General features: G+C 36.8%; 1 protein-coding gene across 1 annotated transcript; it reads right to left on the bottom strand.

Annotated features, from left to right (window-relative positions):
* Positions 1-1,105: 1,105 nt before the first annotated feature.
* LOC119775196 (serine/threonine-protein phosphatase PP1-beta catalytic subunit-like) lies at positions 1,106-15,053 on the bottom strand. Its single transcript, XM_038273087.1, has 8 exons — positions 14,944-15,053; positions 10,636-10,767; positions 6,939-7,169; positions 6,755-6,859; positions 6,564-6,635; positions 6,233-6,384; positions 2,433-2,567; positions 1,106-2,345 (listed from the first exon to the last, which is right to left on the bottom strand). Exons 1-8 carry the CDS (start codon positions 14,993-14,995, stop codon positions 2,241-2,243), a joined length of 984 nt encoding a protein of 327 aa, XP_038129015.1. The 5' UTR covers positions 14,996-15,053; the 3' UTR covers positions 1,106-2,240.
* Between the last annotated feature and the right edge of the window lie 2,319 nt (positions 15,054-17,372).

Below are 17,372 nucleotides of genomic sequence, written 5' to 3'. Positions count from 1 at the left end.
TCCTGCTTCTACAGTAACATTTTATTTTCCTTTGAATCTAATCAGCAGTAAACATGTTAGATATGATTATTTAGACAAAATATCACTTTCACTGATGCCAATTGACACCCCTAACAGTTTCATCAAAAATATGTATTTTTAATAGCTAAGCATTAGATTGTTCTTATATATATATATATTAAATGAATAAGTTTGGATAGACCAAATGTATTTATTTGACTTTATTTTCAGTTAATTTTATCTATACAGCATATAGTGACATGTCTTCCATCTAAGGAAACCCAGCTTATTGTACTGAGTTACTGAATTTCTCTCTCCAGGATAAGCATGCAGCAACAGTGCATATATATATATATATATATATATATATATATATATATATATATATATATATATATATATATATATATATATATATATATATATATATACATATACAGAACTCATTTGGAGTAACTTAGGGTGGAAACAGTAAATCTGGTTTTTCTCACCTATGAACTTTAGCGAGGGGGTACACATACAACTGCAGATTGAAGCAGCCAAGGACATAAGTGTTAACCCTTAGAGCCATCAGATAGTAAACACACATACTGTAGTCCTACAGAGGTTTTGCTATATATTTAGAAAAAAAAAACATACGTTTTTGGATCTGCGTATTTATTTAGGAAGTACTAAATGTTATATAATAGTGCGATTGATAGTGTTTATTTCAATTACATATTGAGGCACATGTTTAAAAAGATGAAAGGACAAAACACTTGTTTTCAACAACTTTATTGAATGTATTCACTTGGAAATAAACTTTTACAAACTGCAAAACAGCTTTTGGTAACACCAAGGAAATAAGTTAGGCAGATCAAAAGTAATTAATAATAATGAAAAACATAAAAATACAACAAACCAAAATGAAAAAAAAATAAAACTGTTTAAGATTTCAAAAGCATCTGATGATCAGTAAAAACTAACGATGACACCAACCAACCTTTTAGCTGGTTAGTGTTAACTGTGGTAGTGGAGAGCATTAAGCAACACCACATTTCATACTGGCAATGTCGTGAAGAAAAAAAAATCCTTCCCAGTTTATTTGGATACTGTAAAACAAGACTTTTTCTTTTTTGCACCGTAGTCTCATATTTACACACCAGGTGGCAACACAATCGCACAACAAAGCTAAAACTTCCCGCCCACTCCCAGCTCTGCTGGTTTTCTCACCTTGTACCTCAGCTGAATGGGTGAGGAGAAGAAAGCTAGTATTAAACAACCTTAGAATAAAATGGTTAAATATTAATGGCGGTCTCTGAGGTTCTTATTTTTGTAATTTGATTTATCATCAACTTATAACAATACTTGCCAACCCCCATGACATTCATAACACTGTCTGATCAGTCATCAAATCGAGAGGATAAGAGGAAGGGAGGAAGGGTGGAAACAATCAGGATGAAAAAAATAATGACAGAACAGCATCAATACCTGCTATTGAAAGAAAGCAGCATGTTTTTTGTGTAGGATTAGAGATGAGGTACAGGAAGAAAAACGGAAATAGACAAACCAATGCCAAGAAGACATTCTGATGCAGTCCACAGTTAAAGGAGCCTAATTTGTTCATTCAAATATGAAGATGCTCTTTATTAACAGTTGACAAAAAATTACATGTGCACAAGAACCACTAAAAGTACTACACATGCTGTGTTCAGTTGAAATCATTTTTTTTCTTTTTCTTTTTTCGTCTGTTGGTTTGGAGCTGCAGCTTATATGCAGACCCGATTAAAACACACAAGATGAATCTTTTTTTTTTCCCTCTTAAAGGTTAAAGTAAAAGAATGTCAAATCTTCATTTAGTTTTCACGAAGACCAAAAAAATGTGTCTTTTATGTTAACCTTGTCATCTCACTCAGACGGAAAACAAAACCTTTCCTTACACAGCAGAGACTCCCAGATAACCTCAAGTAGCATAAGCATTAAACCACAACTAGGTTAACTTTTAATCATTTTATCAAAAAAAAAAAAAAAAAAAATCTTAACATAAAGGCAAAAAACCCTAACAGATAAATCACAGCAAGTTTATATACACATCCACATTAAGAAAAAAGCTGTCAGTGGTTTTGACGAGAGGCTGGCTGAGAGGAGTAGGATTTGGACAATCAGATAAGCCCTGATGTTCTTTCTTCAAGGGGCGTTATTAGGTTATCTGGAATGGATAAAAATGACGAGGAGTGGGGAGAAAAGCCACAGCTGGGTGTTCACCTCTTTTTGGGAGCTTGGGTGGTGCGCGGTGGGGTCACAGGCCGACCAGAATTGACCCCACCGTACTGGTACTTTGCCTTCTTCTCTGAGGGCTTTAGGATCTTAAAACAGAGAAGACAATAGATTGATTATTTCTGTACCAATGAAGTACTCCATAAAAAACAGAACTCCATTTTCTTTTTATCTACCTGGAAGGAGCACATGAGAGACTCATCCACACTCATCATGCCGCCTGCATTATCAAACTCCCCGCAGTAGTTTGGAGCCGAGAAAAGTGTGACCAGTTGGCGTTTGGCAAAGAACTCGTATCCATCCTCCACAACCTGTTTTAAGACACTTGGTGTTATTCTAACGCCCACAGCGATCGATAGCAACAAACAGATCTTCATCCACTCTCAGTAACTGACCATGCAATAAGGACAGAGCAAACAAAAACATAAACATGAAACCTTCTGAGGATTAACACAGGCACTGTGGTTAAAACAAAGATTAATCTCATAGCCACAGAATTCAGAACAGATACAAATACAAAACAGAGATGGGCGCAAACTCAGAAGTCAATTAATTAGTAAATGGAGATCAGATGTGTTTAAATTATAACTTTAACTCCAGTCGTTCTATGAAGGCCTTATAGTTTTATTACTGAACATTTTTGAACAAATACTAAGACCAGGACACACAGTAGAAGTTTAACACTGTGTTAGATTATTAAACAGTATCCCAACATATCGAAACAATGTTCCACTCATCAGCTGGAACAAAACAGTATTGCACAACTTAAGACATTTAAATACATACAAGTATCTGACAGGCAGGAAAGGAGCATAAATCAGAGAAGTAGCCAAGAGGCCAATGTTTATTCCACAAGAGCTTAAGAGATTCAAAACTCAAGCTGTAGAATCTTTTCAGGACAATGGGGCATGCGCTACAGAAAGGTGTTTTGAAGAGAGGCAGGAACAAAGTCATCGCCTACAAAAAAAAGACATACAGTTTGCTGATACAGAATATTAAGCTGATCTGGCAGTCAGAGCTTTAATTTATTCATTCCCTAGTTTTTCTTTTTTTTTCTTTCCCAGATGTAGTTTCTTGTTGTTACACAGAGCATTTTTTATTGATGCATTAGGCTGCAGTATTATATGGTCTTTGCTTAACCTGTTTTGTAGTTGTAGAGATTTATCTGCATAACTGACAAAGGCTGTTTCAAAAATAATACACTGCTATGCAAACAAAAGGTCTTAATCAGTATCAATGAGATTGTTTCAGCCCTAACTTGTAAATATACATCACCAACCACTGAACATGGTGGTGGAGGAATAAAAGCAGAAATCTGATTTAAGGCTGCCAAAGCCTTAAAGCTGGGGTGAAAATACAGGGAAACAACAACCCTAAACAGATGTGTTTCCATCAACCCTTTTTTGCGCATTTTGAATCATACTTAGGAAACTTCATACATTTTTTTTTACACTTGCTGGAGATGGTCTATATTTTTTTCAGTAAGCATAAATGCACCTAAAAGGAGATTGAAACATATTTTCCAAATTAGTTCTGATGAAGCAAATATTTATATCAGATGACTGATGAGCTGTTTCTGCCTAAAGCTGGCATCCTGAATGCAGCGTTAGAATCATACTTCTCTCTTGATGTCTCCGGATGGCATGAGCCTTCACTAATACAATACTGACCTGATAGAATAATTACAATTTGCCGACTGCAACAAATTCATTAAAACCTCAGTCCATCACTGGTCTGTGCTAGCCTGCTAACTCTACTTCCTGTTTACTACAGCCAAGCATAAGGTCAAAATATGATGTCTCTTTTCCTCGTTAATTAAAACATGGATAATAGGGGGTTTTCAGTGACGTCACTGGCCAGCTCCCGGTCCGCCATCTTGGGTGGCATATTATCGTATATTAAATATATCATGTCGCGAATAGATAAGTACGCCAGCACGCTAGAGCCACCAGATCATGGAACATATCTGAGGAAATGTTCCGTGATCGACCATATGGACCCCTATGCCCTCCACGGTGCCTTGTTCACTGCAAAAACAATCCAGAAATAAGTAAAAAAATTCTTAAATTAAGTATATTTACCCTTAATTTGAGCAGGTAAATAAGATGATCTGCCAATGGAATGAGTATTTTTACTCATAAAATAAGATAGTTAGATAATATTTACTTGAAATAAGACGATAAAATAGTTTTTTCTTATTTTAAAAGGAAATTGTCTTGTTCCATTGGCAAAGTGTCTTACTTACCTCCTCAATTCAAGGAAAAACACACTTATTTTAAGAAAAAATTACTTATTGAGATTTCTATTTTTTGCAGTGTTTAGCACTAATCCAGATGATTGGCCAAATGTAGAGCACGGTAACATAGTTCATTACCCGGTGTTCAGTGAAAACCCTCTGCACACTCTGGAGGAAATGAGAGCGTACAAGGGTCTAGAGGCTCACAACCAGTTCACATCTGGTTGGGTACGAGATGTCGAAGTGATTTACATGAAGGAAATCGCCATCATACGTGGACGGGTGAGTTTTAATAAGATGGTAAAAATGTAAACAATCCGACGCAGGGCTCGCTATGCTAGGTGGCTAACGGCCGGCGGTGCGCGAACAGTTCCAAAGCTACAAGTCCTTGGAGTCTCATGTGCAGTTTACGAATGGATGGGTTCAGGAGCTGCAGCTCATAAAGCCAGCAAACAGTGCTAACCGTTAGTGCTAACAACCACTCAGGCATGTAATGTACTTTTAACTAGCTGCTATGTGTTTCAAAGGTTTGGTTAGTAACGTTAACTGCCAAACCTCCCTAAACCCTCCGGGTTTCTCACATATTTGAGCCTTTTCCCGCTGGTTGAAATCAAGTTAAGGTGAAATTAATCAAATTAAAACACGGCAGACAGAGGGAGTCCAGTATGCGGTGGTCATAGGCAGTAGTCTGAGTAGCGGCGGCGGAGACGGTCAACATTGCGGCCACGGAAAGTAATACGTCATGACGCCCAAACCCTATTATTAATATATTCTTACATGTTTTAAATGCTTGACAGTTAATTACCTGTGACAAAGTGAGCACTGCAGACTCTGGCGTGTTCCAGCTTAACACCGTCCAAATCGGACCTGGATATCCGTGTCAGCCATAGGTGACGGCGTTGTTCAGATAGCTGTTTTGTTTTTTCACATTGATTCACGATTACGGCTGGTATGCGATAGAAAGAGCGTTGATCTCCACCTCCACGGGCCGTGCAACCAACAATTACACACGATTTCACCATTTTTCACTGTCAATACTGCCTAAGGCTGCCACCTAATATGGCGGACGCGCTGAGTAGTCACGTGAGCGCGACGTCACATGAAAACCCCCTATTCACATTGTTTCCAACTTTTTGAAAGTTTGCTTAAAATTCTCAATAAATTTGGATGGAAAGATGGCTATAAAGGTAATGCTTTACACTGTTAAAGTCCAGAACTAAATTCAGTTGAGAATGTGTGGGAAGACTTTCAAACTGATGTTCTAAGACCCTTTTCCATCCATATCTGACTGAGCTAGAGTTGCTTTGGAAAAACATGTCAAGCTAGTGCAGGCATACTCTAAATCTGTAGATCTACCAAACTGTTAATCAGGTGAATTCATTAAAATAAACACCACTTTTAAATTGTTGCGTTTTTTGCAAAACAAAAATTTGAATTCCTTGACTCACAAGGAATTAAAATTCCTTGACTCACAGTTTCCAGATATGTAATACCATGTATTAATGTCTGGGAAAAAATCCTATTAAAATTAACAAAAGTTTAAAAAACAAAAACAAAATGGAAACAGTAAGGTAGAGAGAACTTCCACACGGTTGTAACAATTCTATCAAGGAAAACATCGGCCTTATCATTACAGGCTCACTCTATGTATGATGCAGGGAAAACAAATAGTTAATGGGGTCTGTCAACTGGAGAAGCATGGCTAGTAGTACATTGAGCATCTTCAAATTCAGTAATTACCTGGTGGGCTCTGCAGATGAGGTCCAGGTCGTGGCGGTTTAGGAACTTGCTGACCACATCAGCCCCAAAGGTGAAGGAGACTCCACGGTCATTTTCTCCCCAGCCTTGCACGTCCTTATCAGGATCCGACCACAGCAGGTCACACAGGAGGCCTGACACGTGCACACAAAGCAGAAAACAATAATTATAAAAAACTTAGAATTTAGCCTAACACACACAGGACATAGATTCTGGGGAACAGAGGGTGCTTGCACTCATCTGAAATAATTATAAAAGAAAATGTGTGGCCGCTGTCCAGAGGTACTGTGAATGGTATATAAGGAAGCAGTACCTGTGTCTGGCACATCTGTTGGCCTCATGATCCTGCGGATCTGCTCCATTGACTGCAAGTCAGGTGAAAGCCCTGAGATAGAAAGTAAACATAGACTTATGATTAAAGAAAAAACTATATGCATCTAAAATGTCTGCAAAATCTGCCACTTTCTCTTTTTCTTCAAAACAGAGCCAACTTCAGCTCCTCACCTCCATGGCAGCAGAATATCTTCTCATCAATGATGGCTGCAATGGGGAGGCAGTTAAAGCAGTCTGTGAAGGTCTTCCATAACTTAATGTTGAATCTGCGCTTGCCTGCAAATATACGAGCACACATTTTAGGAACTGAATGTCTGGTGTGATTCAGAATCTACTCCTGTATAAACTCACTTACACTCGTCATAGAATCCATAGATGCGGTTGATGGAAGCACACTCGTGGTTTCCTCTTAGCAGGAAAAAGTTCTCTGGGTATTTGATCTTGTAGGCAAGCAAAAGGCAGATTGTTTCCAAGGACTGCTTCCCTCTGTCCACATAATCACCCAGGAAGAGATAGTTTGCTTCAGGAGGGAAGCCTCCATACTCAAACAGCCTCAGCAGATCAGTGTACTGCCCATGGATGTCACCTAAATGGAAGTTGACATACAAAATGTTACGTTTTATATTTTTTTTTATGATTCATCAATAACAAGAGAAGAAGCAAAATGGCCTCAACACTGCAAACAAGGGAGTGGGGGCCTAGTGGTAAGGGCATTGCGCTTGGATCCCAGAGGTTCTAAGTTCAAGTCCCACTCCCATGGACTGCCACTCTGCCCGGGCGCCGCACAATGGCAGTCCACTGCTCCCAAAGGGATAGGTTAAATGCAAAGGGTGAAATTCGTTACTTTGTACTTGTGACAGTGTGATGACAGTAAAGTTTAATTCTATCACCCTTCATACCACCACCTCCTAAAAACCTGAAAAATTATTCGACACATTGAGGGGAAAAGCAGAACCTTCAAAATGTGCTTCAGGTTAGATTTCTGACATTAAAGGAACAGCATTAAAAAAGGAAAATAAAAATAATTTCTTCAAATTAACTTTTTCATGCACTTTGAAATCTATTATCTACCAGAAAATCTAAAAAGATAATTTCTTGTTGTGACCTTACATTACGCCGCAACTAACAAGTATTTATCTGTCGATTATTTTTTCAATTGATCGGTTATAATCGGATAGCAAAAGGTTCCTTAAAGAAGATTTTTTTCAGAATTAAACTGGATAAAACTGCTATTTTCAATTACTACTTATTTTTGTCCAGCTTTAACATCGGTATCGATATCGGTTATCGGCTACATGAGTTTTAAAATATCGGCATATCGGATATCGGCCAAAATCCCAATATCGTGCATCCCTACTTTAAAACATGGTTAAAAAAAGAATGTGCTCGAAAGGAAAGTATTTCAATAGCCGTTCATGAAAGGAAAGGATACATAATCCACCTGCAGTTACACCAAGATAGGTTTTAAATTTTCTTGTAACTACTCTCAGAGGATTTAGGACAAGAAGTCTTTCATCCTTGACCTTTCAGATGAGTTCTAAATGTAAAGCACAAAGTCTCTGCTGGGGACACTCATTTTATCACTCAGCCATGGCCTGCTGCCTTTAGTATCCTTTTGTGTCAATTTAAAAGTTGCTCTCATTTGGGCAGAGAAGTATAGACAAAGATGACTAAAGTGGTCTTAACCTCAAAAGGACAATAATAACTGACTTTATAGTAACAAAGAAAGGAACTTAAATTATGTCCTAGTCATTTTGTGGGAGTGCCTCATTACGAGATAACATTAAATACAAATTAAAATCTAAGTGAAGCAACCAAAACAGAAACCTATATTTTATCCGAGCTTGGTATTTGGTATTTTCTGCACCAAAACCCTAGCCACAGCTGGCACCCGTAGATATATGACCACACAATGTCACCGCATCAACATCGTGTTTTGTATTTTGCCGTTTTTCTATTCTTAAATGTCTAAAATCCAACAAGCAGAACGCTGGCACACACACAGTGCACAGAGCTAAACAACAAATTGCTGCTCTAGGCTGTGCAGACCAGGCTTTGTGGACTACTTTGCCACTACAGTGCACCCATCACTTCGCTGGCAGAAAGAGCTTCTCTAAATTCAGTTAATGGATTTTAGGGTACAGCCTTTAAAAAAATTATTATAGAAACATCAAAGAAACATTTATATCCTCTGCACTTCTCAATTTCTTTCATATTTTTAGTCACAAACCTCAATTTATTTCTTAAACAGGTAAGCTCTTTAAACTATATTATGTATTTGTTTTACATAACTTAACTGGTTCTACAAAAAAATAAAACTGCAAATAACTTCAAGATATACTAACCTAATCTACAACAGGCATGAAACATTGAAGCCGAGACCTAAGAAAAGAGCTGCAGGGCTTCAAAGCAGAGACACAGGGTCTCTGAGCTGGACTTTGGTGTCTCAGACTGTGAAACTCTCTCGAAGCCCTTTGGCAAGAAGGGGCATCTGCAAACTTAGCCTGAATGTCCACTAAACGTTGATCTAATTGAAATAGAAACTGCATGAAAATTAATTACGGATTCGTATTATCATCAGCTAATTTCAGCCATAAAACTAAACATTAGATAATGGCTATTATCCCAATAGAACTATATAAGAGGTCCTGTTTTCGTGACAAATGAGTGAAGATTACGCATGCAGCTCCAGAGGGACATGTGCACCCAACTGGTGCATTAGTCGGCCACAGGAAACATGCTCAAGTAAAAATATTGTTTTTTTTTTTTTGTTTTTTTTACAGAAAACCAAACTGCTATTTTATAATTATTATAAAAGGACAGGGGAAAAAACTAGTGTTTATCAGTAGGTCTAGAGGAAAAATGATTAACAGTTAATGATTGGTTGAGGTATAAAATATCACAAAATTAGATATCAGTGGAAAAATAAATGTTGTGCATCCATAAGATTCATTCTTTGGTTATGTATTCTTTATCAACCAATGCCAGGACACAAGGTTTCTAAGAAATACTGCTCTGTGAATAAAAGCAGACCGACATTTCTGAGTTGATAGGTCTAGGCACTACTACTTAAAAAATAAAATTCTTCAGAACAAATCAAGCAAGCAGAAAGTTATGTTATCTTGTCTTTTTTCACTCATTTTGCTTTCTCTTTTGGCTTGTTCCAGGAGGAGCCCCGAGTGGTCCTTAATTATTTAGATGATATCAGAGATGACATCATATTGTGTGTAGAGTAAACTCTGTCAGGTCTTTATTTTATTTAAAACCTTCTGCCATGCCATATAAAGTAGTTATCTAGACCTATTCACAAATTCAGGATCAATTGTTTGGCCATATTTTAGTCATAGTTGCATAGTGGCTTATATGGTTGAACAGCAGGAATAATAGTTTTAATAGAAAAGACACAAACAAACAAACAAACAAACAAACAAACAAAAAAATCGATTTAAGGGGACTCTAATAAAAATGTTTGGAGAATACCAAAGAAACAAAGACAGAAGACCAAAACTAGAAAAGCCCTCCTCAGAGAGCCCAGACCTCCACCAAGCAACAAATGCTGCCCCATATTGTGACCTTTACCTAGAGCTAAAACTCACACATGATCTGGATCATTACCAAATGTTCTGTTCTCACGTTTTTCATTCACTCGGCTTTCTTATTTAGTCAGCAGATCAGGACTTCAAGCGAGGCATGGCTCACCATTCCTGTGTTTTTGGCTTCATTAAAATACTTCAGGACTTTTTTGAGTCCAAAGCTATCAATAGTCAGTGCTGCCACTCTCTGATTTAGGGGGTAAGTGCTTGTTCTGCCAATAATGTTGAAGAATCCTTACAAAATTCCTGCATCCGGATTAAAATGTTGATCATCACCAAAATGGAATGGATTGTTGCATGGATGGTGGTGCACCTTTGGTAAAAATCTCATTAAAATCGGTTTATATCTTTTAAAGTTATCCGGCACACAGACAGAACCAAACTCGACAAAAAACATAATCTCCTTGGAGGTAAAAATAAGTACATGATGGTTAGGAAACAGAAACAGAAAGCACTGACCACAAATCTTCAGAGGAGCCTCGAGCTCCAGCAGGATTGGCTGGCTGAGGAAGATCTCCCTGGATTTGATGCAAAGGCCACGTACCTCTGCCTCAGTCATCTGGACTATCTTCCCCGGACGACATCCTCGCACTGTAAGAGCAAAACATGACTGTAAGAGAGACTGTCAGCTTTAATAATGAGGTCTTCTCTCAAGGAGCAGCAGGGGCAGCATCAGAAAGGGGCAACGTTGGAATCACGCTTCAAGCAGAACCACTTCAGTCTTCTTCTAAGCAGAGGAACTGGGAGTGTAAAGATGATGCTTAGAACCGATTAGCCTCAGCAGAACTTTAGAAACCCGGTGCTGAAGCTGTGAAAGCGCTAACATCCTAACTCGCAGTGTTTGCTGTTTGGCCTTTGATGCACCAGTGTGGGCTTAACCTACTTTATGTTATTCTGACCCATCTTGGAACAGTAAAAGGAAAAGAGAGAGCTGCTAAATGCTGGCTGGGGTCCGCAACTGAATAAGGTGATGTCAAAATGGATTATTTAAAGGTAAATGAAACAAAAGAAAACTTATTGTATTCTCAGGTTTCAGTAGCCTCTTTTTTTTTAACAGCGGCTAAAATAGCATAATTACTCAAAAACTATAGTTATTTTATCTGTTCCATACAGCTAAATGCCAGGAAAAGGTCCAAGAAAGAGTGAAAGAAAAAATAATGGTTTGCTAAAATTCGCTTTCTAACATTTTTTGTTTTTTTTAAACAAACCAATAGAAAAGAGAAAAATGAAAACTAATGTAAACCTTAGGGAATGCTTTTCTGTACATATTAATCTACACCCACATTTGACATCCTATTCCAACAAAAGCACTCAAACTTCCATTCTGTTTCTGTCACTGATTAGTCATATAATTGAATGCGCTACAAGGTTTAGACATTAAATCAAACATGATAAAATAACAAACATTTACAGATGATGCATCCGATGACCCAAAACATTATAGAGCTTTAGCCTGTTTATTTTATTTTTTTTTTGATAATTGGCCATCTACTTTTTACCCACATTCAGTGCATTTGTGCTCATTAGCAGACCCCATCAGCATGGAGTACGTTAAGCTGGGATGATCAGCCTACTCGGCTTTAACGCTCAATATTTCACTGTTGCAGTGGCATGCTGCAGACTGCCACTTCTAGAAGAGATTAGGTTTATCAGATCAACCAGTGGCAAAAGCTGAAAGTAGTAGAATCGGCTCCAATACCAGTAATAGAAAATATACTCTGAGTGCGTTAAAAACAAGGTTTCAGCAAAAATATAATGCTCTTTTGATGGATCCGTTTTTGTCTTCATCTACTTTTCGTTCATTTTGTGTGCACAGGTGCATTGCTAAAATCAACTTGTAACAGCTTCATCAGGGGGGTCTAGGTTTCTACTTGTAAATATGTGATGAATCTTACTTGTAGTTTTTTACAGTTCAAATATGTATTCCTAATTTCTACACGTTTATTGTCACAAATGTATGAGTTGAAAGAAATACAAAACCTAAATATATTTCAGTTTATAAACCTACATTTACCAATTCAGACAGATGACAGTTATCTTGCAACATCTCCAAAAAAACAAAAAATCTAAAATTGGCCAACAGAACACTGACTGCTGGATTTCTGCCTGCTCTAAGGTAATATACCATAAAAATATACCTACACTTGATGCAAATTCATTTCAGAATATTCTTTTTTTACTTGTGTATTTCAAGTGTTGAAGTTTCTCTTGGTATTTGTTTGAAGCTTTTGCTTTATTATTACTACTTTATTATTACTACTAGAAGAAATAATCCTTTATTGGGCAAACGGCTTTAACTAAAAGGCCTAACTTTGGTTACTTCTGGTTACTGAGCGGAAAAAGTCTGAACTACGAGGTAATCCTAATAACAAGGCTGACACACCTTTAAACATAATCGATAAACCATTGCAAATGAGAGAATTACTGCAGACTGCAGACTATCAGTCGATTTTTGAACTGGAAAAAAAAAAACTATACTACAACAATACTAACTGCCACTCCCCCCCCCCCCCCCCAAAAAAAAATAATGAAAAACATTTCTAGCATAAACAGAAAGTTAATATCACTTATGTTTTACAGGATTTGTTTATAATAGAAACCCATGATTGTGGCCACAAACCAATTACAGCTAAATTTGCCCCTTTATTGACTGGTAAAAACAATTTAAAGATCAAATATGTCTCACTTTTGCACTTTTATCTTCTTATGAGTCTTTAGAAAGAAACAAACAATTGAAAGGGATTTAAATATATGTTGAAGGATGAATCAGTAAAGCTTCCCACACACTTAAACCAAATAAAATGTGAAACTAAAAAAACAGGGCAGCTTTGAGGCAAACACAAAGAAACCATGGGATTCTGGTCAAATATCAAATGAAAAGGGAGATATTCTTTTTCGGTTGGGTGAATGAATGGCCTCTATTCAAAACATTAAACACAACAAAGAGAGTTGGCTTATGTGAAAACATTCAACCATGACGGATTAGAATGGGATTGTGGAATCATCTATGCAGAGCATTCTATGCATTGTAGTTCAACACTCTCACCCACACACATCTGTTTTGTTTTCAAATTATTTAACATTGAATTGCTATAAAAGATATCCAATGAACATCTACATTGATGCATTGCAGTAGATGCACGCAGACGACCATCAAGTCTGTAAAATGGCATTTATTTTTTCAAATCTCAACTGTTAAAACATATGTAGCTAAAATAAAAAGACCAATGATAAAACTTAAATATTCATATATTTTAGATTCATTGCACAATAACTGAAACATTTCAGGTCTTTTATTGTCTTAATATGGATGATTTTGGCAAACAGCTCATGAAAAAAACTATTCATTCTATCTCATGAAATTAGCATATTTCATCTGACCAATAAAAGAAAAGTGTTCTTAATACAAAAAAAGTCAACCTTCAAATAATTACGCACAGTTATGCACTCAATACTTGGTCGTAATACTTTTACAGAAATGACTGCTTCAATGCGGCGTAGCATGGAGGCAATCAGCCTGTGGTACTGCTGAGGTGATATGGAGGCCCAAGATGCTTCGATAGCAGCCTTTAGCTCATCCAGAGTGTTGGGTCTTGAGTCTCTTAACTTTCTCTTGACAATATCCCACAGATTCTCTTCTGAGATAGGAATTTTGGGTTTTCATGAGCTGTATGCCAAAATCATCCGTATTAAGACAATAAAATACCTGAAATAATAAATAAATAATAATAATAATGAACTTTATCACAGTATGCTAATATTTTGAAAAGGACCTGTAGTTGCAATGCATCCTCTTTTTTTCCCTGAACAGTAGAATCTCCATCACTAAAATTTGCACTAGGCGTGGAGTGGGCATAAAGAACAGTGTAAGCACATCTAACCAGTGTAATACTTTATTGGCAAGGAGAGTGTGAATGTATGGCAGACAATGTGTGGGAATGGAGCATTACTCATAAAAAAATACAGATAAGTATAACCAGCAAAAAGCTGTATTCTTCTTTTTTATATATATATCCTGATTAAGTGTATACATGAGAAACAAAATAAATGTTTAAGATAACATTACAGTAAATGTAGTAGTTAAAAAAAACGTATCTGTATGAGTAATTATTGAGTATAATTATACACAAGATTACCATACAGGGATAATCCCCATTGAGTTCATGCCGAAGAACAAATGCATTTAAAGACAATGCAATCAAAGAAATACACCTATATTGGCAAAAAAAAAAAAAAAAAAAAAAAAGAGTAGCTAATAGTTAATGCTGTATTTTGTTTTGCTTTTATGTGTTGCCTTCCACTTGTTAGTAACGGGGCCGTTTCAAACAACCTGCCCGAGGCAAAGCAAAAACGTCCCCGCCCCTCCTACTGAACATCAACCGTTTAGAAAATAAATGTGCAAAATAAAAACAGAAGCTATAAAACCGCAATGCACAAAATGTTTTTATGCATTTAAAACAATTGGGGGGGTTACTGTAAGTTACGCAAAGCCTCTAATAAAACTGCGCCAATGAAAACATGTAGGCGTTCATTGCTGGAAGTGTTTATAAACACGGCCAGGCAGCTAACGGCGATGCTAGCAGCAGCTAGCCCGGGGATACAACGATACCAACGGCTGATGTTAGCCTTAGCTGCTAACACTAGCCTGCGATCCTTTAAAAAAGAAAAAGAAACGGTAGTTAGTGAAACACTCGAATTAGACGACCCGAATGGCAAAACCCGAACTTCTGCTGTGTTAAACAAAACACATTTAAGAAGATAAATTACCCTCCAGAAGACGAGAGATGAGGCTATCCACGTTCAATTCCCCCTCCGCCATCTTCACTGATGTTGAACAGTGTCAACTGGTTGTTATTCACAGTAGACACTAGAGGGCGCTGTCGAGAAAAAAGACACAAAAAATACAAAACAGTGATACCAGGCAAGCTGATTAAACGTTTAATTCTCTGCTATTCATAGGGAAATTTTGTAATAAAAACTACAAAATAAAATATTACAATTTTCCATAAGACTGTATCAATAATTATAAATCACAAAACGTACCCTAATTCCAGTAATGTAAATAAAACAGAAGGCCAATTTGTGCACATCAAAACAAAGCAAATTAGGTACAGGTTAAGATTATTATTCATTGCTTAATCTAAACAGATAACTATGTTATGTTTTCCAATCAGAAAATATTAAATCTTTATCTAAAAAATCGCTAAAAGACAAACAAAAAAGCCCTGAAAAAGTATAAAAACCTTTGTGACTCTAAAAACCAAATTACCTTCGGATTTATTCTCTTATTATTTGCACTTTGCTAGTTTTAAGGTGGGGGAAAACAATCTTTTTAAAATTTCTTAAGAAGGTGGTTCTGAAAAGTGTGGATTCAATGTAAACAGTCATCCCTTTTTAATCCTGAGACTCCTAAATAAAATACAGTGGAAAAACAGATTTTAGAAATAATGTAAATGATCGTTCAGGTAGGTCATTTAATTTAATATCAACAATATTAATAAATCCAGCTATTTAGACGATGGTTACATAACTTGTTTAATATGGAGCTAGAAAAGTCTCAAACTCACATATTTTAACCACACATGCTCAAAATCCACACATGCAAATAATGATTTAAACAAGCACATGCAAATTACATATTCACAAGACAAGATTCACAAAATTATTTCTGATGCACACACAATTTAATCTTTATTTATAAACTACTTGTGCATTTTTGTGTTGATTTTAGAAACTTACCTGATGTGACTCAATGCACAAATCCAATTTTAACAATCTTTGATTTGCAACCAAGTAGATAACCTCATTATTTTTTGCCAATCTCGTAAAACATATACCACATGTATACTTTTTTGTTATAAACCAATCACACCTTGCTATATTTCTTGCTGTTAGTTCTCTTTGCTCCAGATTGGTGTATGGTCAGTGGTCTTTCTCTGGCACGCTCTCTACCGGCTCTTTGGAGGAGGATAGTGGTAGATCTGAGCCAGATCTGGGTCTAGCTCTGGAGGCTAAGCAGGGAGTTTGAATGCCTGGGCAGAGTGCAGAGCGGGGTTGGGGGTCAACTCTGGAAGCTATGTGAAAAGTATGAATGATAGAAGACTTAACAATCCCTTTAGAGACTAAATTGAAACAGCCTCTTTAAATGCCTCCGCCATGCCTCTAAATAGCATTCCTTACTTAATCAAAATTTGGCTGTCTGTAACTGAAAAAAACTTTGTTTCTACTACACTATTTATTCATTGCTTTATTATTTTTTTTTAATGTGGAACTGTTGTTGATTTAATATAATCTTATTAAACATATCTTTAAAAAAGGTGAAAGAATATTAACCAATGTGGGTTGTTTTTAATTAACACAACACAAAACATGAAAAGCAACAGCTGGAATAGGATATAGAATCCAAATATCTCTGCCTCTTTCTGTTGGCTTCAGTGGCATTCTACTATTCCATATAATTTATCCATTTTCTTTGCTGCTGTGTGTTGGTGCAGCAGTATTAGAGCCAGCGATACCAACAGACTTGATAAAATCATCAGGAGGGCTGGTTCTGTACTTGGACTCAGGCTGGAGTCTTTTGAGACTGTGGTGGAGAGGAGAACGCTGAATAAACTCTTATCCATCATTGACAATGATCAGCACCCTCTCCACCACACAGTGGTCAGACAGCGGAGCACCTTTTCTCACAGGCTGCTCCAGCTCCGCTGTCGAAGGGACAGATACAGGATATCTTTCCTGCCATATGCCTTCACATTGTACAATAAAAAATAACCTCTTGTTTCAGCATATAGTAACCAGCACTGTACTGTACTGCACTTCATGTTTTTAATACATTATTTATAATTTGTTCACTGCACCTTAGGACTGTTCACTGTACTTTTATAATGTAAATACGTGTGGATGTTATGTGATTTTTTACTTTTTCTTTATCTTATTGTGTTGTGACTGTCACTATGTGTAAAGCTGCTGCTACACTACAATTTCCCAGCTTGGAATAAATAAAGTAAAACTATTCTATTCTATTTTATTGTATTCTATAACAAAATCATTGCTCATGTGTTAAATGTTCATGTGGTTGGCTGCAGCAGTGGAGTTACCTAATTGGTTCCAGCTTGGTAAAAAAAAAAAGAAAATGAACTGAGTCACATTAGGGGAGTTTAAAAAAATCCACACACAAATGCAGCGAAGTTGTTAAA

Source organism: Cyprinodon tularosa, unplaced genomic scaffold (genome assembly GCF_016077235.1).
Source record: "Cyprinodon tularosa strain WSP-4 unplaced genomic scaffold, ASM1607723v1 ctg120, whole genome shotgun sequence".
NCBI lineage: Eukaryota > Metazoa > Chordata > Actinopteri > Cyprinodontiformes > Cyprinodontidae > Cyprinodon > Cyprinodon tularosa.
Note: the sequence above shows the minus strand (reverse complement) of the source record. Positions and strands in the feature narration are given on the sequence as shown.